The sequence below is a fragment of the Neofelis nebulosa genome, chromosome 13 (genome assembly GCF_028018385.1).
Source record: "Neofelis nebulosa isolate mNeoNeb1 chromosome 13, mNeoNeb1.pri, whole genome shotgun sequence".
NCBI lineage: Eukaryota > Metazoa > Chordata > Mammalia > Carnivora > Felidae > Neofelis > Neofelis nebulosa.
In genome coordinates, this window is record NC_080794.1 from 91,901,860 (window position 1) to 91,924,151 (window position 22,292).

General features: G+C 55.8%; 1 protein-coding gene across 5 annotated transcripts in view; it reads right to left on the minus strand.

Moving 5' to 3' along the window:
- Positions 1 to 22,292, minus strand: part of CFAP46 (cilia and flagella associated protein 46) — a 96,246-nt gene that overhangs the window by 14,717 nt on the left and 59,237 nt on the right. For all 5 annotated transcript variants that reach the window (XR_009252785.1, XM_058698213.1, XM_058698211.1 and 2 more), the window contains 10 exons: positions 21,625 to 21,771; positions 19,524 to 19,724; positions 19,330 to 19,436; positions 17,902 to 18,078; positions 16,635 to 16,770; positions 8,750 to 8,938; positions 7,877 to 8,065; positions 6,788 to 6,922; positions 6,540 to 6,719; positions 5,938 to 6,108 (listed from right to left, as the gene is read on the minus strand). Coding sequence is in view for 4 of the 5 variants with exons in the window: in XM_058698213.1 (XP_058554196.1) it covers positions 5,938 to 6,108; positions 6,540 to 6,719; positions 6,788 to 6,922; positions 7,877 to 8,065; positions 8,750 to 8,938; positions 16,635 to 16,770; positions 17,902 to 18,078; positions 19,330 to 19,436; positions 19,524 to 19,724; positions 21,625 to 21,771 (1,632 nt within the window). In the remaining variant the exon portion in view is untranslated. The remainder of the gene's footprint in view (positions 1 to 5,937; positions 6,109 to 6,539; positions 6,720 to 6,787; positions 6,923 to 7,876; positions 8,066 to 8,749; positions 8,939 to 16,634; positions 16,771 to 17,901; positions 18,079 to 19,329; positions 19,437 to 19,523; positions 19,725 to 21,624; positions 21,772 to 22,292) is intronic.

Consider the following 22,292-nt stretch of genomic DNA (forward strand, 5'->3'; position numbering starts at 1 on the left):
TCCTGTGGGAGTGTCTTTTTCTCACTGACGGGAGCACATCCCCAGTACCACGGGATGTGAGCTCGGGGGCCTTTTCTTGGGCTCGCTTGTGTTTAAGTTTGTATTAAAGTACACATGTGCTGCTATGCTAGTCTCGGGTGTACAATGTGGTGATTCGACACTTCGACGCAGCACCCAGGGCTCATCGCGACAGGTGCCCTCCTCGGTCCTGTCACCGGGATCTGCACCACGGTGCCCCTCGCCCCTCGGGGTCACCCTTGACATATGTTGGACGTTATGTGGATGGGTCCGTTTCCAGACTTTTCTTCCGTGCCACTGGTCATTGTCTCTGTATGTGTATATATTCTCCATGTGTCAATAACATGCTGATCGCGTCAATAACAAGGTCCTGATACCTGTATAGCAAGTGGGCATTTCTGCACAAATTTTAGAATTGGATCGTCAGTTCTTAAAGAGGTAAACGCCTGCTGGGAGTCTGATGAGGCTTCTGTGGCAACTGCAGATTCATGGCCCATAGGACGCCTTCCTGGGGTGACTTGGCATTTAGGCTCACAAGGCCACCCAGGAGAATCAGGACAGGTCGGTGTTGGGCACCCCTCTCTCTGGGAGCCATTCCCGGAGACTCCTGTCTGCCCAGTGACAGGTCAGGTACATGGGAATGAGCTCCACAGAGGGCGGGTGCGGGATCACCTGTCAAGTGGTTTTGGCTCATCGTCAACCACGGGCCACTTTCTTAGAAAGCGATACTGACCACGAACTCGGGGGAACACAGCCAGAGTCAGCCCAAGGAGGAAAGCACACACACCTGTCCCTTTGTCCACAGAGAGCAGACGGTCGTCGGAACGGCACGGAGCCTTCCGCCCACACACAGCCTACCTCCTCTGTGCGCATCTTCTCGGATTTCTCTCAGATGGTTTGTAGTTTTCAGGGGAGAGGCCAGGGGTATCTCGTGTCCGATTTCCCCCAGGTACTGATTGTTTTGCTGCTACTGAAGACAGTGTCACTCAGGTATTTTCCTTTTCTGCTTGTTTGCACCTGGCACGCAGAGTGCAGCTGATGCTTCTCTAACGACCTGCGAAATGGGCGCATCGGGCTGGGCTCCCGGCCTCTGTGCTGACTGTTGTTCCTTCACGCCTCCTTTCACCTCTGGCCTCACTGGACGATGCGGAACAGAAGCGCTGACGGCCTCCGGGGCTCCGCCACTCCTGGCTGGAGAAAATCTTTCAACCCTTCAGCAGATAGGCTGAGGTTTGCTCGGGGTTTAAAGGACGTCCTTTATCAAGTTCTGTCAATATGGTGAATCACGTTCATGTTTTTAATATGAAGCCACGGGGAACGTGGCCGTTTGACGCTGACGCACGACCAGGATCTGGCTGGCCAGTGTCTCGTGTCTGCCGACGAGAGAGATTTTCCTTCCTTGTACCACCACCACTAGGTTTCCAGTATGGAGACTTAGCAGACCTTAAAAGAAAGAGCAAGTATTCCTATTCTTAGGAGCGTTGGGGAGGTTATCTGTACCTTCACCGTTTGGCAGAATTTACTGGTGAAGCCGACTGGGTCTGGGATTTTCTTTGTGGGGATGTTTTTAATAAAGGATTCAATTTCTTTAACAGCTAATAAATTATTCAGATTTTCTGTTCTGTCAGCTTGTACGTTGTATTTTTTGAGAAATTTGTCTATTCCATTCCAATCGTCAGGATAACTGGAGTAAGGTTAAAGAGAATATTCCCTTACGAGCCTTGTGATGTCCAAAGGGTCTCTATGATGTCTTTCTGGTACTGGTATTGGAATCTTACTGGGTTTTTTTTTTCCTTTTTTTTTTCTTTATTGGGTCTTCCTAAATGTTCATCAACTTTATCAAAATCTTCTCTTTGGAGCCCTTTGATCAGTGTTGGTTTCCTCTATTGTATGTTTGTTTTCAAATTTCGCTATTTCTGTTGCTGTATTTCTTATTTTTTATTTTCTATTTTTCTTAGGTGTTTTTGTTCCAGCCTCTAGAAATCAAAATCTTAGTTACCGTTTTTAAGCTTTTTCTCCCTCTAGTCAAGGCTGTATTTTTCCTCTAAGCCCTGCTTTAGACAAGTCTCATAGGTTTTGACATGTAGTGTTTTCATTCTCTAACTCGGTTTAAAACACTTTCTACATTTCATTGTGATTCCTTCTTTGACTAACCGATGATGATGCTCTCAAAACAACGGTATCTTTCAGCTACATCATTTCTAATTCAATCTCACTGTGGTTGGAAAACAAATGGGAGGATCTCGCTCTGTTGGTGTGTTCAGCTTTGCCACGGCCCGGCTCTGGTCCCTTCTGGTACACGCTCCGTCCAGCCGTCCACGTGGCCGTGGGTCCTCTGCCAGACGTGGGCCTGTCCAGGGCTCCTCTATTCCTATCCCTTCTGCTTTGGGTATTTGAATCTCCATCATCGTATGTGAAGGTTTAGGATTGTGATTCCCTGTTGACTGATTCCGGGTCACCCGGCTTTCATGTCAGTAGTAACTTCATGATGTAGATGCTCTCTCTCATCTTTTCCGCTCAATATTTCCGGGTCCTTGTGTGTAAAACGTACCCCTTTTTTTTTTTCAACGTTTTTTATTTATTTTTGGGACAGACAGAGACAGAGCATGAACGGGGGAGGGGCAGAGAGAGAGGGAGACACAGAATCGGAAACAGGCTCCAGGCTCTGAGCCATCAGCCCAGAGCCTGACGCGGGGCTCGAACTCACGGACCGCGAGATTGTGACCTGGCTGAAGTCGGACGTTAACCGACTGCGCCACCCAGGCGCCCCTAAAACGTACCCCTTTTAAGCAGCACGTAATTGGACTTTGTTTTTCTTTTCATCCACTCTGACAGTCTTGGTCTTCGGCTTGTTATACTTACTACGACCACAAACCCGTTGGGTTTCTGTCTACTTTGCTCTGCCTTTTCCCCACTGGGACCATATGCTTTTATATTCCCTCACCTCCCCCGCTCTTTCTGCCTGTCTCTGGGATAATAAAATACTATTATTTGATTTTTTCCTTTTTATTAACTTAGTCACACATTACTTTAGTGGTTACCCTGGGAACTAAGACATTCACCTTTGGCTCATTAGAGTCTAATAAAGATGTAACTTTACCTTTCCTGAGGAGTGACAGACCCTCGGCATCATCTAATCCTTCATCTAATCCTTCTTGCTCTTTGTTTTACTGTCTTGCCTATTAATTCCACAAAATAATTTCAGCTCCACAAGATGTTAGAATTACTGTCTTACACAGTCAAATTTTATTTCCTATCACTAAACGTTTGCCTTTGGAGTATTCTTGGTTCTCTCGTGTTTCTGGGGACTTACTTTTCCTGTCCGACACCTCCTCCTTGTTTCTTTTCTTGCAGGATACCTGCAAACTGCCTGGGTTTCTGTGCATCTGAGCGTGTCTCCACTGCACATCGGCGGGCCGCGGTATCCTCTGGCCTGTGTTCAGGGGCCTGTGGCTCCGGTCCCGCTGCCCTCGGGGCCTCTGTCCTGGGCACTTAGCAGTTCCACACGGATGGACGTGGTGAGGCTTCCTGCGTTTCTCCCGTGCAAGGTTGCTGGCGGTCCTGAGCGTGTGGCCTCGTGGGCCTCGTGGGCTTGGGGAAATTCGAAGCCATCGGGTCATGTCAGTATCGCCTTGGGGCCGCATTTCCCTCTCCCGGCTTCGGAGACTCCGGTTAGGAGTGCACTTGGCCTACTGAGTTCCTCCCATGGGGCTCATCCCTGGTTCTGTCTTTTCAATTCCTCTTCTCTCCGGTTGACTGCCTTCTGCCGGTCCGTGTTCCCTGTGCTGTGCTCCCGCTCTCTGAAGAGGCCTCACGTGGGGGGGGTATCTCGCGGGGACTGGGGTCCCGGAGGCCACCTCCTCCCAGGATGGCCCTCATTTCCCAGGCGCCATGAGACCATAACGGATCTCATCACCTTCCACGAGCTTTCAGGCAAACTCCCCATGGCCCAGAATATAGCCACTGTCCCCAGGCGCGTCGTCAGGAGCCTGCCACATGTCCCAGAGGGCCGGCAGTGATGTGGGGACAGACGGGGACAGAGTCCCCTCTCGGGAGCTGGAGCTCAGCCTGCTCTCAGTGTGTCCACAGTTGGGCCTTTAAAGACAGCGTTTGGTACCACTGACCTGGCTCCTGCTGTGGTCGCTGCGGTAGCCTGGCTGTGCTCTGCGCCCCACCCCCAGGTACAGCCGACCCCCGAGTCTGTGACCAGAGTCAGTGCAGGTCTCCCACAAGGATCCTCGAAACAGGAGGAGGAGGAGGAGGAGGAGGAGGAGGAGATGACACAACACCCGTGACAGAGATGGCCGCCTCGGACCCCATCCTACCACGGACCCCATCCTGCCTCAGACCCTGTCCCCATGGACCCCATCGTGTCTTCGAACTTGATCCGCATGGACCCCGTCCCGCCTCAGACCCCGTCCCGCCATGGACCCTGTCCTGTCTTGGAACCCGTCCCACCATGGACCCCATCGTGTCTTCGAACTTGATCCGCATGGACCCCGTCCCGCCTCAGACCCCGTCCCGCCATGGACCCTGTCCTGTCTTGGAACCCGTCCCACCATGGACCCCATCCTGTCTTCGAACTTGATCCGCATGGACCCCGTCCCGCCTCGGACCCCGTCCCGCCATGGACCCCATCCTGTCTTCGAACTTGATCCGCATGGACCCCGTCCCGCCTCAGACCCCGTCCCGCCACGGACCCCATCCTGTCTTCGAACTTGATCCGCATGGACCCCGTCCCGCCTCGGACCCCGTCCCGCCACGGACCCCATCCTGTCTTCGAACTTGATCCGCATGGACCCCGTCCCGCCTCGGACCCCGTCCCGCCATGGACCCCATCCTGTCTTCGAACTTGATCCGCATGGACCCCGTCCCGCCTCAGACCCCGTCCCGCCATGGACCCCATCCTGTCTTCGAACTTGATCCGCATGGACCCCGTCCCGCCTCAGACCCCGTCCCGCCATGGACCCTGTTCCACTTTGGACCTCATCCCACCTCGGACTGGGTCTTGTCTTGGACCGAGCTCCTGCGCCCCCTGCGTCTGGCTCTGTCCTCAGCCCTGCACATGCACTGATGTACATGGTCCCTCAGGTTCCCTCTGAAATTAGCGCTGGGTCACCATCACCCCAGCCACAGTGACACACACGGACGTGTCCTCCAAAGGTGGGCAGCTGGGCTGTGGGGAACGGCCTGCCTGTGGACCGGCCTGCGGTCCCTGCACCTCCTGGGGCCTGCAGTGCTCCTCAGGAGGAGGGAGGCTTTCCAGCACGGGGGCTCACAGCAGGGGGCGGTTCTGGGGACAGTTCGGGGTGTCCCGACTGGAGGGGGAGCTACTGGCATCTGGTGGGAAGAGACCCGGGGCGCCCCTCAACTTCCCATGGAGCACAGGACGCCTCACCGCAAGCAAGACAGGGGACGGAGGGAGACAGGAAGCCGTGGAGGGAGGGAACGAGGTCAGACCCACACAGGTGCACAGAAGCAACAGGGAAGGAGGGGAGAGGGACCAGCCAGAGGGCTCCAGGCTGCTTCCCGACTTGCTAGGTTTTCACCGAGTCCCGCTCCTTCAAATACCCCTCTTCACAGCTGCTCGTCCCAGCACGAGGAGGTGTGGTGACTGCAGCGTTCCACGGCGGCTGAAGGAGGACCCTCGGGGGCCCTGTCGCTCCCGCCCTCTGCCGCGGGCCTGGGCTGTAGGGTCACCGAGGCGGCGGGCCCTCATCCCCACGAGGCCCTCGAGGAACAGGAGGTCACAGAGGGTGAGTGGCACCCCAGAACCGCACGCTGACAAGAGGGGAGCCAGGATTTGGACCCGGCCCGAATCCTCCCCAGTCAGGCTGGCCACAGCAGAGCGACGCAGCACAGCTGTGAGAACGGGGACGGCTCGGGGGGGGGGGGGGGGGGGGGGGGGGGCTCGCTCACCTTGGAAACGACCGCCAGCCTCTGCCTCACGCTCGCGAACAAGTTGGTGGACGTCCTCCCCTTCCGCTTCAGCTGGTGCTCCAGCCGCAGCAGGGCCGCCAGCTGTGAGCTGCTGGTGTCGTCCGTGGCCGTGAACAGCACGTCCCGCATCATCTCTGAGGCCGAGCAGCTCTGAACCGGACAGGAGGGGCCCGGGGGCCTGAGCCCTGCCCTGGGCCGGTGGCGCCCACGCGCGAGGGTGGACGGGGCTGCACGGCCGCTCCTGCTACCGGCTTCTTGGGATGCCGTGCTGCTCCCGGCCCTCCGCCACCGCGCTCCCGGCACCCGCCCACCCCTTTGCTCTGAGCCTCAAGAGCACGAGGCTTGCCCGGCCAACGGGGATGCCGGTAACAGGGGCTGCGGCTCAGGGAACCTGGGGGGGGGGGGGGGGGGGGCGGCCTTCCCTACTGCTTCCGGTGGCCGGAAGCGCCCTCTTCCGGCGGAGCGCCGCTCTCGAGGCAGAGACCGGCCGGGCGCCGGCGGGAGGGAGCGCCGGGTGCTCCGGGGCCGCTCTCTCCCCAGGTGGCCAAGAAGGGCCCGGAGGAAGGGGCACAGAGCCACACCTGAGACAGCGCCAGGAACTGGCAGGTGGCCACGGGGTCCAGGGTGCCGCTGCACTCCACCATCTCCAGGCTGGCGGCCGCCGCGATGTCCAGGAGGCAGCCGCCCAGGGCCACCCGCACGCACTGCAGCAGCACCTCGGACGCCTGGGCCAGGTACCGCTGGGCCAGCTTCATCTTTCTCTGCAGGGACACAGGCTCAGGCCGGGGCTGCGGGCAGGGCGTCGCGGGGCGCGTGGGAGGGGCCGTACCTGCAGATCCCAGCCCTTCCTGCCGTGCTCGTGGGAGGCGGCCCTGGAGGGTCCCGGGTCCCTGTAGCGATCCTCGCCGGCGTCGTCCTCCAGAATGGTCTCCAGAGGCTTATGGCCGCTCAGCTCAGCACCTGCCTGTGGAGAAGGCGCCCCTGTCGGCCAGCTCAGCCGCTTGGGGCTGGGGGTCTCCCTAGAAGAGCAGGGTCTGTGGGGATGAGCCTGCCTTCGCCTTTGGGCAGGTGCCTTCCAGATGGAAGAAGGGGTATGTACGAGGCACTTAGGACGGTGGCCTGGAGCCCTGCAGCAGCGTCAGCAGGGTCCCTTCGGGCACCCAGGGGCACCCGGCCGCGGGGCAGCCTGGCAGGGGGCCCTAGAAAAGGGCGTGGGCCTGCGTGCACGACGCGGCCAGTGCGGGGGCACAAGCCGTTGTGTCGGCGCCACGAGGCAGTGTGGGTGGTGGGAGTGAGGAGGGGGCTCGGGTCCCCTGCTGCACGTGAGCGGGGGTTTTGCACCCGCACTTGGGCGCACCCTGGACTCGCTGGAGAGCTGCTGAGGTGCCGGGAACACCAGGAACCGCGGGCCGCTGCCGGGGACGTCCCGCCCTCGGACCACCTGTATGTTTGCCCCCCCTCCTCTCCAGTCTGTCCCCAGCGGTCTGTGTTTCTCTCCCACCGGCTGGTCACACCGGACAGACAACTTCTTGCCTTTTTCTCCCTCGCTCAGGCCACACCACCCTTCTTTTTTTTTTTTTTTTTTTTTAATGTTTATTTATTTATTTTGAGGGGTGGGGAGGGGCAGAGAGAGGGAGCCAGAGAATCCCGAGCAGGCTGCGTGCCGTCGGCCTGGAGCCTGACACGCGGCTCGAACTCACAGACCGTGAGATCATGACCCGAGCCGAAATTGAGAGTCAGAGGCTTAACCGGCTGAGTCACCCAGGCGACCCAGGCCACACCACCTTCTCAACCAGGGACAATTCGAGGCCTCTTTGACATCCCGGTTCTTACTGAGAGTAGGGGAGTCTTAGATACACGGTTTGTTCTCGCGCGCGGGTGAGGGGTCTGCGGGCGAGCCGAGGGCAGGAGCGCGTACCGAGAGGCCCTCTTCCCAGTAGACGGTGGGGCGCACGGGGTCCGCCTGCACGGCCAGCAGGCGCAGGGCCCTCCCCGCCAGGCCCAGCTGCCGGGCGCGGAGCTCCTCGAAGCCGGTGCGTGGCGAGTGCAGGGCCCCCAGCTGCGCCAGCACCACGTGGGCCAGAGTCCGCTTCAGGGTGAACCATTTCTTCGGGAGCACAAAGCGCCTGTGGTTACTTTCGCCCAGCCCTGGGAGGCACCGGCCCCCTCCCGTCCCCGGGTCCCCGGGTCGCGCCCCTGGAGTCCCTGGTCTCAGGCCCCCGGGAGGGACAACACCCGAGCACTCTGAGAAACGCTCCCTTTTGCATCTGGGGGCGGGGGGGGGTCTCCGGGGCTGAGGCGTCGGGAGGTCACGGAAGCCTGGCTGCAGAACCCGGAGGTGGGGCTCACCAACAAATAATGTAAGTTTGCCTCAAGTTCAGTTTCAGGGCTATCTTCCACGTCTCCATAGTTATGTCAAATTAATTTGACTCATACTACATGAAATCTAGGAAAGTGTCTAAAAATGGCAGAATATGTTTCCTTCAGGTATTTTGCAAATTCAGCTGCTCTTTAACAACACGAATTCAGCTTTGAGGAGCTCTTTAGCATGCCGACGTGCTTAGGCAAAGCACACGCACGCCCTGGGGAGGACAGTGCTTCGTGCACAGTCCGCCAGCAGACCCCCCACCGACCGTCAGACGGGGGGGGGGGGGGCTTTCTTCGGCAAGACCCCCAGGCCCACCAGGCCCAGGGCTCGTCCCGCCAGCCGCCCCCGGGTGGCCCCGCCATCACAGCACGGCCCCCGCAGACCCGCACGCGGGGGAGGCCCCTTGGTCTCGGGGACGGTTACCAAGCCGACGGAGGTGTAGTCACCGACGCTCTGCAGGTAGCTGACCAGCAGCTTCTCCACGGGGCTCTGCTCGAACTGGCGGGCCAGGGCCTCCGCCCAGATGAGCTCCAGCAGGTCCAGAGACACTTCCGCCAGGTGGAGTCGGAGCTGCGCCAGCCTCCTCATCAGAGGCGTGCTGACGGTCTGTACCTGGGCGCGCAGAGACAGAGTCAGGGCGCGGGCAGGCCCCGCGACCCCCCACGCCCCGTGCTTCCATCAGCTCCGATGAGACGTCACGGGCCGTCTCCAGAGCCAAACAACGCACGTGTCCCTCAGTCCCTCCCTCCTGGCGGCCACCAGCCACACTCCAGCACTCTGAGCCGGTTTGCGTTTTCTAGGGTTTCATGCCCGTGGGCTGACGGCACGTGCTCTCTCCGGCGCTGTTCCCTTGCTTGATTATTTCAGGCCCATCCACATCGCTGCGCGCATTCATGCCCGTTAAGTGATGGGGACAACCCGCCACGGGGCGTTTATCCGCTCACACCCGGGGCCGGCTCACACGGTGGCCTGTGTCTAACTGCCAAAGCGTGGTCCGTGCTACGCCCCCAGCCGAGCGGCCGGAGGTTTGTCCCTCCCCGTCCTCGCTGACGATCAGTATGCTCAGTCTTCCCAATTGTAGCCATTGTCACAGCGTGCTGTGGTTTTCCATGACCGTCGGCGTCTCGCTGGTTCACTGGTGGGTTCACCATCCCTGCATGTCTTCGTCCACCATCCACACGTTCCCCTTGGGGGTGTCTGCTCAACTGCCCTCTTTTTATTGGGTTGTTTCTTATTATTAAGTTTTAAGAGTGTTTTAAATCAAAAAGAAATTTTTAATGCTTATTTATTTTCGAGAGAGAGACACAGAGTGGATCGTGGGAGGGGCAGAGAGAGAGAGGGGGACATGGAACCCGAAACAGGCTCCAGGCTCCGAGCTGTCAGCACAGAGCCCGACGCGGGGCTCGAGCCCACGAACCTCGAGATCGTGACCTGAGCCGGAGCAGTCGCTTCACCGACTGAGCCACCAGGCACCCCAAGAGTGTTTTATATTCTGGATCAAATCTTGTCAGTCATACGGTTCACAAATATTTTCTCCCAGTCCGTGCCTTCCCTTTTCGTTCCCTGAATAGTGTCTTTTGAAGAGCAGACTCCAATTTATCAATTTATTCCTTCATGGATCATGCTTTTGTTGCCGTAGGTGAGAAATCTTTGCTGAACCCAAGGTCCCGGAGGTGTCTTCCTCTAGAAGCTTTGTAGTTTCAGCTCTTACCTGTAAGTCTATGATCTGCTCTGAGCTCAGTCCTTCCATCTGTGTTTTGGGTGTGCATTTCCAGTGGCTCCAGCACCAATGTTTTATTTAGCTATTTTATTTTTAAAAATTTTTGTTAACATTTATTTATTTCTGAGAGACAGAGAGAGACAGAGTATGAGCGGGGGGAGGGGCAGAAAGGGAGGGGGACAGAGAATCCGAAGCAGGCTCCAGGCTCTGAGCTGTCAGCACAGAGCCCAATGCGGGGCTCGAACCCACAAACGATGGGATCATGACCTGAGCTGAAGTCGCTGGCTTAACCAACTGAGCCATCCAGGCACCCCCAGCCTACTCTTTTGAAGAGTAGCCTTTCTTCACTGAATTGCCTTTGCTCTTTTGTTGAAAATCAATTTTGTGTCTGTAAAGTGTGTCTATTTCTGGATTCTTTGTTATGTTCCATTGATCTCATGTCTTACTTTTACATTAAAACCACACTGCTTTGGTTCCTGTCACTTTATAATAAGTCTTAAAATCAGATAGTGTTAGATCTCCAACTTAGTTTTTCTTTTTTTCTTTTTTAACTTTTTTTTAATGTTTATTTATTTTTGAGAGAGACAGAGACAGAGTGTGAGTGGGGCAGGGGCAGAGAGAAAGGGAGACAGAATCCAGAGCAGGTTCCAGGCTCTGAGCTGTCAGCACAGAGCCCAGTGTGGGGCTCGAACTCCCAAACCGTGAGATCATGACCTGAGCCGAAGTTGGACGCTTAACCGACTGAGCCACCCAGGTGCCCCTAGTTTTTCTTTTTTAAGGTTGTGTTTGCTATGTTTTGTCTTTTGCAATTCTATATGAATTGTAAAATAATTTTGTCAATTTCTGTAAAAAAGCCTGCAGCTTCTTGGTCAGGACTACAGAAAATTTAGGGAGAATTGAGATCTTAGCAATATCAAGTCTTCTGGCCCATGAACATGGTATATCCCGCCATCTGTTTGGGCCTCCTTCACTTTCTCAGCAATGTGTTACAGTTCTCAGGGTAGGCGTTTCCACTTTTTTATCAAATTTCATTTTCATTCTGTCAAATGGTATTGTTTTGAATTTTTTTATTTAAAAAATTTTTTTTAATGTTTCTTTTTGAGAGAGAGAGAGCATGGGTGAGGGAGGTGCAGAGAGAGAGGGACAGAGAATCCCAAGCAGGTTCCATGCTGTCCGTGCAAAGCCTGATGTGGGGTTCAAACCCACGAGCTGCGAGACCACGGTCTGAGCCAAAGCTGGATGCTCGACCGACTGAGCCACCCAGGTGCCCTTGTTTTTGAATTTTTAATATCTGGTAAATTGTTGGGAGTATACAGAAACATAAAATTAATCTTTGCATCTTGTCCTTGCGTCCTGAAGCCTTGGTGCAACTGCTTGGTAGTCCCAGTAGCTTTATTATTATTATCATTTTTGTAGATTGCATGAGGTTTTCCATACACGTGATTATGCTGTCTGAAAGCAAAGGCTTCTGTATTTCTTCCTTCCCAACAGTGCACTTTGAATTTCCTTCTCTCACCTGCTGAGTGGGCTACAACTCAAATACAACTCAGGAGGAAGGGGGTGAGAGTACATAGCACTGTCCTAGCCCTGGACTTCCACCCAGGTGTGGTGGGAGTCCCACAGATGCCCTCTATCAGCTTGAGGAGTTTTCCTTCTATTAATAGTTTGCTGAGAGTATTTTTTTTTCTATCAGGAATGAGTGTTGGGTTTAGTCACCTGCTTTTCCACATCTACTGAGGTGATCGTATGTTTTTACTTTAATTTTAAAAAAATATGGTGAGCCAAATTGATTGATTTTGAATGTTACACAATTCCCGGGTGGCTCAGTCAGTTGGACATACGACTCTCCGCTTAGATCATGATCTCACGGTTCATGAGTTTGAGCCTGTGTTGGGCTCAGCGCCGACAGCTTGGAGACTGCTTGGAATTCTCTCTTTCCCTCTCTCTCTGCCCCTCCCCCGCTCATGCGCACACGCTCTCTCTCTCTCTCTCTCTCTGCCTCTCTCTCTCTCTAAAAAATAAAATAAATATTAAAAGCAAAAATGAACTATTGGGACCTCATCAAGATAAAAAGTTTCTGCACAGCAAGGGAAACAATCAGGAAAACGAAAAGGCAACTGACAGAATGAGAGAAGATATCTGCAAACGACATACTGGATAAAGGGTTAGCATCCAAAATCTATAAAGAACTTATCAAACTCAACACCCAAAAAACAAGTAATCCAGTGAAGAAATGGGCAAAAGACATGAATAGACACTTCTCCAAAGAAGACATCCAGATGGCCAACCGAGACATGTAAATATGCTCCACATCACTCCTCATCAGGGAAATACAAATCAAAGCCACACTGAGATAACACCTCACACCGGTCAGAGTGGCTAAAATGAACAAGTCAGGAGACTCTGGATGCTGGCGAGGATGTGGAGAAACGGGAACCCTCTTGCACTGCTGGTGGGAATGCAAACTGGTGAGGCCGCTCTGGAGAACAGTGTGGAGGTTCCTCAAGAGGCTGTAAACAGAACTACACTACAACCCAGCAACTGCACTACTAGGTATTTATCCAAAGGATACAAACATGCGGATTCAAAGGGGCACACGTTTATAGCAGCGCCATCGACAACAGTCAAATTATGGAAGAGCCCAAATGTCCATCGACTGATGAATGGATAAAGAAGATGTGGTTTATATACGTAATGGAATACTACTCGGTGATGAAGAAAGAATGAAATCTGGCCATGTGCAACAACGTGGATGAACTAGAGGGTATTATGCTAAGAGAAATAAGTCAGTCGGAGAAAGACAAATATCACAGGATTTCACTCATATGTGGAAGTTAAGAAACACAACAGATAGCATGGGGGAAGGGAAGGAAAAATAAGATAAAAACAGAGAAGGAGGCAAACCATGAGAGACTCTTAAATACAGGGAACAGACTGAGGGTTGCTGGAGGGGAGGTGTGTGACGGGTTGGGCTAAATGGGCGATGGGCATTAAGGAGGACACTTGTTGGCATGAGCACTGGGCATCATATATGTAAGAGATGAATCACCGGGTTCTACTCGTGAAGCCAAGACAACACTGTATGTTAACTAACTTGAACTTAAATAAATAAACAAAAAAGAACAACAACAACAGCAAAAGCATTAAAAAAAATTCCCAGGGTAGTCCCGACTTGACATTGATGTCTTCTCCTTGTTACATATCGTTGGATTTAATTTGCTGAATTTTTGTTTAGAACATTTGCATCTATGTTCGTGAAGAGAGGCATCTATCTGAGGCTCTTGTTTTGGTATCAGGGTAACACTAGCCTCATAGGGTGCTCCCCTCTCCTCAGTTTTCCAGAAGGGTTTGTGTTGAATTGGTGTTATGCTTTCCTTACATGTCCGCTGGGATTTGCCGCTACAGCTTTCCGGGTCCGAGGTTCTCCTTGTGGAAACTACAAATTCCGTTTCTTTAACAGATGGAGGGCTATTCAGCTGATCTGTCTCCTTTTGAGTGGGTTTTAGTTGTTTGTGTCTTTCAAGGAATCTTCCACATTATCGTGAAGTTGTTCAGGATAGCCCCTTATTATCCTTTTAATATGTGTGGGATCAACAGTGATGTCACACCTCTTATTCTCTGATATTGGTTATTCACGTTCTCTCTTTTCTTCCTGATCAGTCAGGCAGAAGTGTGTGTATTTATTGATCTGCTCAAATAACAACTTGTGGTTTTATTGATTTTACCTTCTAATTTAATGTTTCCTATTTTACTGATTTCTGCTCTGATCTTTGATTTCCTTTCTTCTGTTCATTGGGGAGCTGGTTCTTTATCTCCTTCCTTATGGTGAGGACTGAGGTCATTAATTTGGGATCTTATTTCTTTTGTCATACAGTCATTTAGTGTCACAAAATTTCCCCTAAGCATTCCATTAGAGATGCCTTAAAAATTTTGACGTGTTTTTCCCCTCCCCCCTTCAGTTCAGAAACACTTTCCCTTTTGATTTGCTCTCTGGCTCATAGTTATTTTGGTAGATGCTACTCATTTTCCATGTATCTGGGCAATTCCACCCATAGCTTTCTGGGTTTGTTTTTTAATTGAGGTAAAGTTCATATAACGTGAAGTTAACTGTTTCAAAGTGCACAGCTCGGTGGTGCTCCGTGTGTTCGCAGCCTTGGGAGGCACCTCCTCTGCTTTCAAAATGTTTCTGTCATTCCAAAAGAGAACCCCTTCCCCACTCAACAGCCATCTCTTCTCTATGGCCTCGCAGCCCCTCCCCTGCAACCACGAATCAGCTTTCAGCCTCCATGGGCTAAACTATTCTTTTATGCTGCTTTTTGATTTCTACGTTAATTCCATGGCAGTCTTGGTACACCATCTTTTTTTTTTTATTTATTTAAATCTCTTTATATTTATTGAGACTTGTTCTATGTTTAGGATCCAGAATATGATCTATCGTGGAGACTGTGTCGTGTGCCCACGAAACAAAAAGAATGCGATCCTGCTGCTGCTGGGGAGATGCATTATAAACACCCACTATGCAACCTGGTCGGTGGTGGTGCAAAACCCAGCTCTCTGCCTGAGGTCTACTTCTTCTGTTAATACCGATCTGTCTGCCTCTCCGCCGCAATGTCACAAGTCTTTCCTTCGTTCCTTTGGACGATCTGCTATTAGGTATTTAGAGTTTAGAACCTGACGTCTCCGTGGTTACCGGCTCCCCTTACACCGTGAAACCGACCCGCTCGTCCCCGTGACGCTCTTCCTCCGAAGCCTGCTCTGCCTGACGCGGGTGGGGCCGCCCGGCTTCCTTCGCTGTGTGTCAGCATCGTGTACCGTCTCCCATCCTTTTACTTCCGGCCTAGTCATGTCTGTAAAGTGGCTTCCCTGTAGGCAGCGCATGGTTGGATTTTGGTTCTTCATACCGTCTGACGAGTTCTGTCATTTAACTGGGGATCCAGACCATTCTGGTTCGCAGGACTGGGACATGACTTGTTTGTCTCCTGTACGGCCCGGCTGTTCTTTATTCTCTTTCCCCTTTTTCCGCTTTCTTGAGGGACAAGTGAATGGTTTTTAGGGTCTCCTAAGCCCTTCTTGGCTTATTAGGCGTGCCTCTTTGTTCTGAGATTTTCGTAATCCCTTCGGGGTTTAGAGTATATTTTGCCACTCCACTCAGAGCACAAAACTCCGTCACACTACTCTTGTCACACATCTTGTTTTCACGGGTGTTACCGACCTGATGCTACGCTGTTATCATTTTGCCGGAACAGTCAGCTATCCTTCGGAGAGATTTAAATAACAAGAGAAAATCGTCACAGGTTTTCCCGGGTAGCTCGCACTCGCCGTGCCCTTCGTTCATCTGTGCAGATCACATTTCCACGTGGGGCCGATTTCCTTCCGCCTCAAGGACAACTGTGCGGTCCCGTCGCGTGTCCGCTGCCACACGCTCGGCTCTTGGAGGTCCGGGGGAGTCTTTAGTTCGTTTTCATCTTCGAGAGATGTGTTTGCTGGGTACCGATCAGCAGCTCTCGCTCCAGGCTCTTCGTGACGCTGCGTCACCATCTTCCAGATGGCACTCTTTCCGTTGAAGTCGGCTGCTCTGCACTTACCGTGTGCTTTCAATTCTGACCCGTCTCGAAGAGCCCTCGCAGCCCCCAGCCGGAGACAGCTGGGTCACAACGTGCCCTTGGCATACTTGGGTTCCAGTAGGCTCATAGTGGCTTTCAGCCATTATTTCCTCAAACAGACTTTGTCCCCTCCTGGCCCTCCTCTCCTCGAAAGGTTCCGATTACTGCGCTCTCGGCACGTCGACTCACGGGTGTTCTGGCAATCTCCACTCTTGTCCGCGGCCGCCTCCGACCCTCTCAGTCTCTGCTCCCCTACCCACCCAGTGCGTGCCTCCCCAGCTCTCTCTCTTTATGTCTCCTGTATCTCCACTTAGCCTTTGGAGCGTGAGGAATGCAGTCAGCAGTAATTTTTAACATCCTTGCCTTTGAACTCTGGTATCTGTGCCAGTTCACAGACTGTTCTGAGGTGTATTTCCTGCTTGGGCATGGTGATTTTCGCACGCGAGTTTTGACTGGGATTTTGGCACGGTGATTTCTCACCCGTTGCCAGACGTGGCACATCTTGCTTTTTTGGCGGATGGACATTTGTGCCCCACTCTTGCCTTGGCCCTGGGACCCCAGTGCGCAGACACTTGGATGACTTTGCAGGCTGATCTGGGGCAGGGCTCATCCAGGGCTGGATCATCCCCGACTGGCCTCGGGGTCACGAGGTTGTCCGCTGGTGGGAGCAGGCGCTGCCCCAAGCCTGAGTGGGGGCCCAGCCCCGTACCTGTCCCCCTGGGTGCCCCTCGGCCACCCGGAGTGTGGACGGAGGTGGGGCCGCCTCTGCTCAGGATGACGGCATGGATGCTGACATCTAGTGTGTTGAACATCTGCTTCACGTTTTTGTCTACTTTTTGGTTATTTCAGAAGGGAGGGCAAATCCGGTCGGTGTCACTCCCAGAAGTGGAAGCCGGCGGCTTGTTTAAGGCAAGTGGGGGGCGTCTGTGCGTGCCCCGGGGGTGCTCTGGGCTCCGGGGCGGGGGGGGCCAGGGCACAGACTCACCTCTTGCAGGGACAGTAAGGCCCGCACGCTGCAGAACAGCTCCTCTGCATCAGCCACAGCTCTCTGGACCAAGTCATGTGCCTCCAAGTAATACGCGGTTCTCTGCTCCTGGTCTTTCTCGTTCTGGGCACATAATCTTTATAAGACCAAGAGTGGGGTTCAGAACAAAAATCTCAAAGCACTAACGAAGTGCAGAGTATATAATTTCTATGTGACTATATTTTTATTAGTACTTTAAACCCTTTGATGAGATGTCTTATATGTAAAGATACAAAAACAAGTACGCGCCCTGTACTGCTTTTGTCAAAGTTAAATCTACACCTGGCAGACAGACCAGCGAACCAACACAACGTTAACTGTGCTCATTCAACCACCGAATCTTCCCATTGGTGCTTTTCTGCACGTTTTAAAGTTCTTCCACGACCGCGTGTCACTTCTGTGATGACGGGTCAAAGGCCACCCTTCACACTGTGCACTCTGTGAGCCTGTGTGCAGGCTCCTTCTCCCTCACAAAGGCCGCTGTTAGTACCTCACACGCGGTTTTGAGCTTCGAAATGCCTGTGTGCACCCCAAGCACGCGGGTGGCCAGGGCGGGGTGGGCGGAGGGGAGGTGGGAGGGGGAGGGCATTTACTGAAGCCTCACTCCTCTGCCTCTGGGCCAGCGCCTACCCGTGATGACAGTGGGGACTTTGGGAGGTCACATGGGGGAGGGTGACAGAGACCCACTGGAGGGCAGCGCCTGGGCTGCTCCACAGGCCAGAGCCAGTGTGAGCAGGTGCAGGGGTGTGCGGGGTCGACGTGTGCGAGGCTGTGTGTGAACGCCTGTGAGTGATCACGGGTGACGTGCCCACGTGTGTGTGACCGATGTGAGAACGCTGTGGGCGTGGGCGTGTGCCTGCGTGTGCGGGTGGGGCGGCGTGCGGGGCTGTGAGTGTACGTCCGTGTGTGTGCAGAGACGGAGCTGGTGGGACACTGGGGGGACTGGATGAGAGCAAGGACACCTCCCTGTGCCGCTGTCCTGGACGGAGGTGCCCGCGGCCACAGGGCGGGGCCAGGAGGAGGTTCTGCTGGAGGGCAACGGGGGCCGGTGGGGGCTTGACCCAGGAGGAAAGCTGGGCCTGTGGTCAGGACGCGGAGTCGGGGGGCAGGGGCGGGGAGGGGGCCAGAGGGAGAACGGCCTGGACAGCCCCGGGGCCAGTGCGCGGTCATGGGGGGGAGCGGCACGCCGGCCCTGGCAGAGCTCCGGGGGCCCGGGAGGGCCGCTCACCTCTTTATCTTGGCGCGCTCTAGTTTTATATCCACACAGTTGTCTCTGTAGCCCCAGGTGATCAACCTTTTCTCAATTTCCGTCAAGCAATCGTCCATTTTGTTCAGCAGAAGCAAGCATCCGGGAGGTTCGCCATCAGCTGACCCCTGAGCGGCCTTGATCTGGAGGCTCACGCACCTGTATGGGACGTGGGCTGTCACGTGTGGCCACCGCAGTGTCACCAGCATTGCCGAAGGAAACACCTGAGGAGCGCTTCCGGAAGAGCAGAGACCACACGGGCCACACACACGCCTCCATCACAACGCAATAAAGTCGGAAGGTAGCAGCCCGCACCCCGCCATCACATGCTTCTGGAAATTCAAGACCGCTCTCCTCTGACCCAGGGGCAGAAACCCACACGGATGGGGCGGTCTTCGCACATCAGACCTGTGGGCCGCTGCCAGGGGACGTTAGGGGCGCCTGCCAGGGGAGGGGGGACAGGCTGGGTGACCCACGGGACCAGTGAAAACGGAACAGGACAGCGCCTCTCAAATACACAGCCAAGAACTGAACAAAGACAAAGCAGAAAATCAAGAAAACCAAAATACGACAAAGTCCCGGCTGCTCTGGTCAAGAAAGCCAGAGCTGCTTCTTTGTTGAGGTCAGTTAGCCGTTGGTGTGGAGTCTGATCTGGGAAAAGAGTGAGGGCACCGAGGAGGAGCAGGACCTACGAGAAATGCTCTGTGAAGTCACAGGGGAAGAGCCCAGAAACACGTCTACTAACACAACCAGAGGAAACGATTTTCTAGAAGGATAGAAGTTACCAGAAAGCTGGCTCAAAAACAAGCTGAAAGTCTGCAAGACCAGTAAGCACAGGAGACCCAGAGCTGCTCTTGGAGGCTCTGTCCCCAGTGCACCTGCCGTCTGCCCCCTGGGCGGGAGGCGCAGAACCACCGGCCAGAACAGAGGCGAACACGGAGCAGGACAGACCCCAGGGAGGTGTCTGCTCCCAGACGCAGTTCCATACTGACGGAGGGTGAAGGGTGGAGAAGACCCTGCAGCCAGCCCCCAACCGGGGCTGGGCCCGCCCCTCAGCATAAGAGCGTCTGCTCAGAAGCATCCCCTGAGAATTTAGGCACAAACCAAGCCACCTGCACCCCTGTCCCAAGAAAAAGGCACTTTGGAAAGAAACACACACTGCCCCCAGGAGCCCGAAGGCCGAAGGTCAGGCTCCCGCGATGTCCGCAGGCCTCCCTCCCCCAGGGGCCGCGTGCAGCAGGCAGGGGGTCCCAGGGAAGGCTCTGCTCCAGAGCAGGTCGCCTGGGTAGGGGGTTGTGGGCGGAGGGCTCTCCACGTGACTCCCTGCATGCCATAGGTTTGAAATGCCGCATAAAGGACAAAGTGAGCCACGACCGTCATGCGAATTAAGCTTTTCTTACAAAGGACTACCTGGCCTCTAGGTCTGTGGCCATAAACTCCAAGACGGGCACTCGGTTCGGTCTCTCTTTTTGCAGAAGCTTGAAGGTGTCTATCAGTCTCTGAAACAACTGGCAGACCTGGGGATGGCAACGTGGCGTCGGGGTGTGGCCCTCGGCCACCAGGACCGGCCACGGGCCCCTCTCGAGTGCACCCGGCCCCCTCACCGCCACTTCTCTGCCTTTGCCCTCCATGGACAGGAGCGTGTCCGCCAGGGTCAGGGTTGAGCTGTACCAGAACTCCTCGCTGCCCCCCAGGCGCTGCGCCCACTGCACCAACTGCTTAGCTTGGCCGTAGTTTCTTTCCTTGTTCGCCAACTGCGCTAGAAGGTGCAGGCATCTTGCTTGGGCACAAGGATCATCAAGCTCCTGAAGGACGTAGAAAGACAGGACGGGGGTCGGGAGGGGGAGAGAGACAGAGACAGAGACAGCAGCTCCGGGCACCAGGCCTTCCCGCACCGTGTCCACTGGGCTGCTCCCTGACCTCTGAAGGAGGCCCCATATTTGCCCTCAGGGCACGGGGGGCGGGGGGGCTTGAGGCCTGTACCTGTGCTGAAACCACTTCCAGGGTTCCAACAGTGCCAAGGGCCCTGGGAAGCCCCCTCCCCTTAGCGGCAGGTTCCAGTGTCCCTCCCCTTCCCCCGCTGCCCAGGAGCCCCCGTCCAGATGCTGGCCAAGGGCCGGCAGGTGAGCAGATTTTGCACCCTAGTTGGCCAGGGCTGTCTCATCCCCCACTCATTGCGCATGGCGCAGGTGGCCTGGGCGTGGGGCGGGGGTGCTATTGGCCTCTGACCCACAGCCGGCAGGAGGACGCAGGCCGGAACAGCGGCAGTCCGAGGTGGCCCCGGACAGGGCAGCCAGCACGTAGCCCAAACAGACTGAGGGCCTGGTGGGCCTGGGGCCTGCTGTCCCAAGAGCCGGGGCTCTGGACGGCAAATGCAGGCTGGAGGCGGGGAGGGCGACGAGGTGCCTACGGGAGGCGGACGTGTGGGGGGTGGGGGGGGGGTGCTGGCCGGTGGAGCCACGGCAAAGAGGCTGATGGCGGGTTGCCGTGGACGGAAGCGGGGCCCGTACCTGCAGACATCTCATGGACATGTCACCAGGCTGTGACTGCTGTGGCCCCACAGAGGCGCGGCCATGGGGTGGGTGGCTCAGGGCAGTGGATGGCCGGGAGGGAAAGACCCGTGGGCATGTGGGACCCGTGTCAGGTTCAGGAGGGGCGGGGTGGCACCTGGAGGTGGCAAAGGTGGCCCAGCCACGCCCTGGGGACTGACTCTGCCCCAGGGGCTCTCAGAAGAGGCCGTGGCCAGCAGGGGCGCTGCGGCCTCTCGGGCCCCACCCCTCGCACCCCTCCTGGCCCTGGAGTCTGGACCGCACGCGCCTATCTGGCCACCAGGCCTGCACACAGCTCTCCTGCTGGCCGAGACCCGCACGCCTGTCCCCGCTGCCTGAACCTCCCACGCCTTGAAGTTTTGTGCCTTTATCGGGGACTTCTCTGTCTCTGACCACCTGTCTGGCTCTGTAGCTTTGCCTGGTTCCCCAGTGGACACAGTTCTCAGAGCCGGACGCAGGTAGAACCACCCATCCGCAGGCATTGGAGGGCCACGATCTCGGAGGAGGGGAGCACACGTGGGCATCCATGCTCATGGGGACACAGCCCAGGAGAAAAGCAAAGGCCCAGCATGGGAGGGGAGGCTGGGCTTGTGGCCTCCAGGCACTAGAAGGGCCGCTCATGGGGGACACCAGGAGGACCAAAGATCTGTGCTCGAGGACAGAACAGGTTCAAGAAGCCCAGCGGACGGAGTAGTGGGGCCTAAGGAGCCGAGCGAAGATCTGAACAGCCAGGCCCGAGTGCCAGCCTTTCCAAGGGGGCTCGGAAAACCCCAGGCTTCCAGGGAGGCCCTGGAGAGGCCCCAGACACCTGCAGGGCCCACACCTGAGGAGACAGGACAGAACTCATGGGTGGGGGGGCTCAGCCCGAGCCTCCAGGCTCTCAGCCTCCACACACGACGGCAGGAAACGCAATGCTGAACGGCCCGCTAGGAGCCCTACCATCCAAGAGAAAGCGGCCGTGGAATCAGGCCCACGGCAGCCATGGGAAGCAGGGATGTTAGCAAACTCTGTGTACAGAAGGCAAGGAAACCAGAGGAACGTCAGGCAAAGGGCAGAGACTCAGATACAAATCTAAGATGGGCGTTCCAGAATGGCAAGCAGCAGGCTGGCTTCCCAGCAGAGGGCGCATGTCCCCGCGGGCAGGGCGGCCTCTCACCTGGAAGGCCAGGTAGGCCTCCGACAGCAGCAGCCTCGCAGGCTGGTACAGATCCACCTCCAGCAGAACTTCTGCCTTGAGGGTCCACAGAAGGGGAAAGGACGTCCCCTCCAGCCCAGTCCCGGTCTCTCCGTTTATCTTCAAGATCTGCAAGGCATGGCAGGCACGTGTGCCCCCGCGGCTCCACGCCAGGGGGACCCGCTTCGCCGGGCCGGGCCCCCTGTCTCCACTGCGTGCAGTCTCCCGGGGCCTCTGTCTTCTGACCGGCTGCCTCACGCCCAGCACGCCCAGCACCAGGTGGCCCCTGCTCCCGCCCGAGCCCCGTGCTCCGTGGACCCGCTGTCCTGTACCACGCGGCACCCGCACCAGCACGGGAGGGGTCACCGAGCCCCTGAATTCAGCAAGACACCTGGGCTCCTGGCACGTTCCTACCAAGTGTCCCAAACGGTTGACTCTGGGGGCTCACAAACGGAGTCCCAAGTATGGAGCGGTGTCCCAAGCATGGTGGCCTGGACGGTGACTTTCCTTCGGGGGCAAGACCGCCCAAAGTGTGCCCACTGCGTGGAGGGGAGAGCTGCTTGGTGGTCAGACCTCCGGGGCTGCCTCTCTAGCTGCCCGGGCCTCCACTGCCCTTCCTGGTGGGCCCTCCGTGCCGCCCCCAGCCTGTC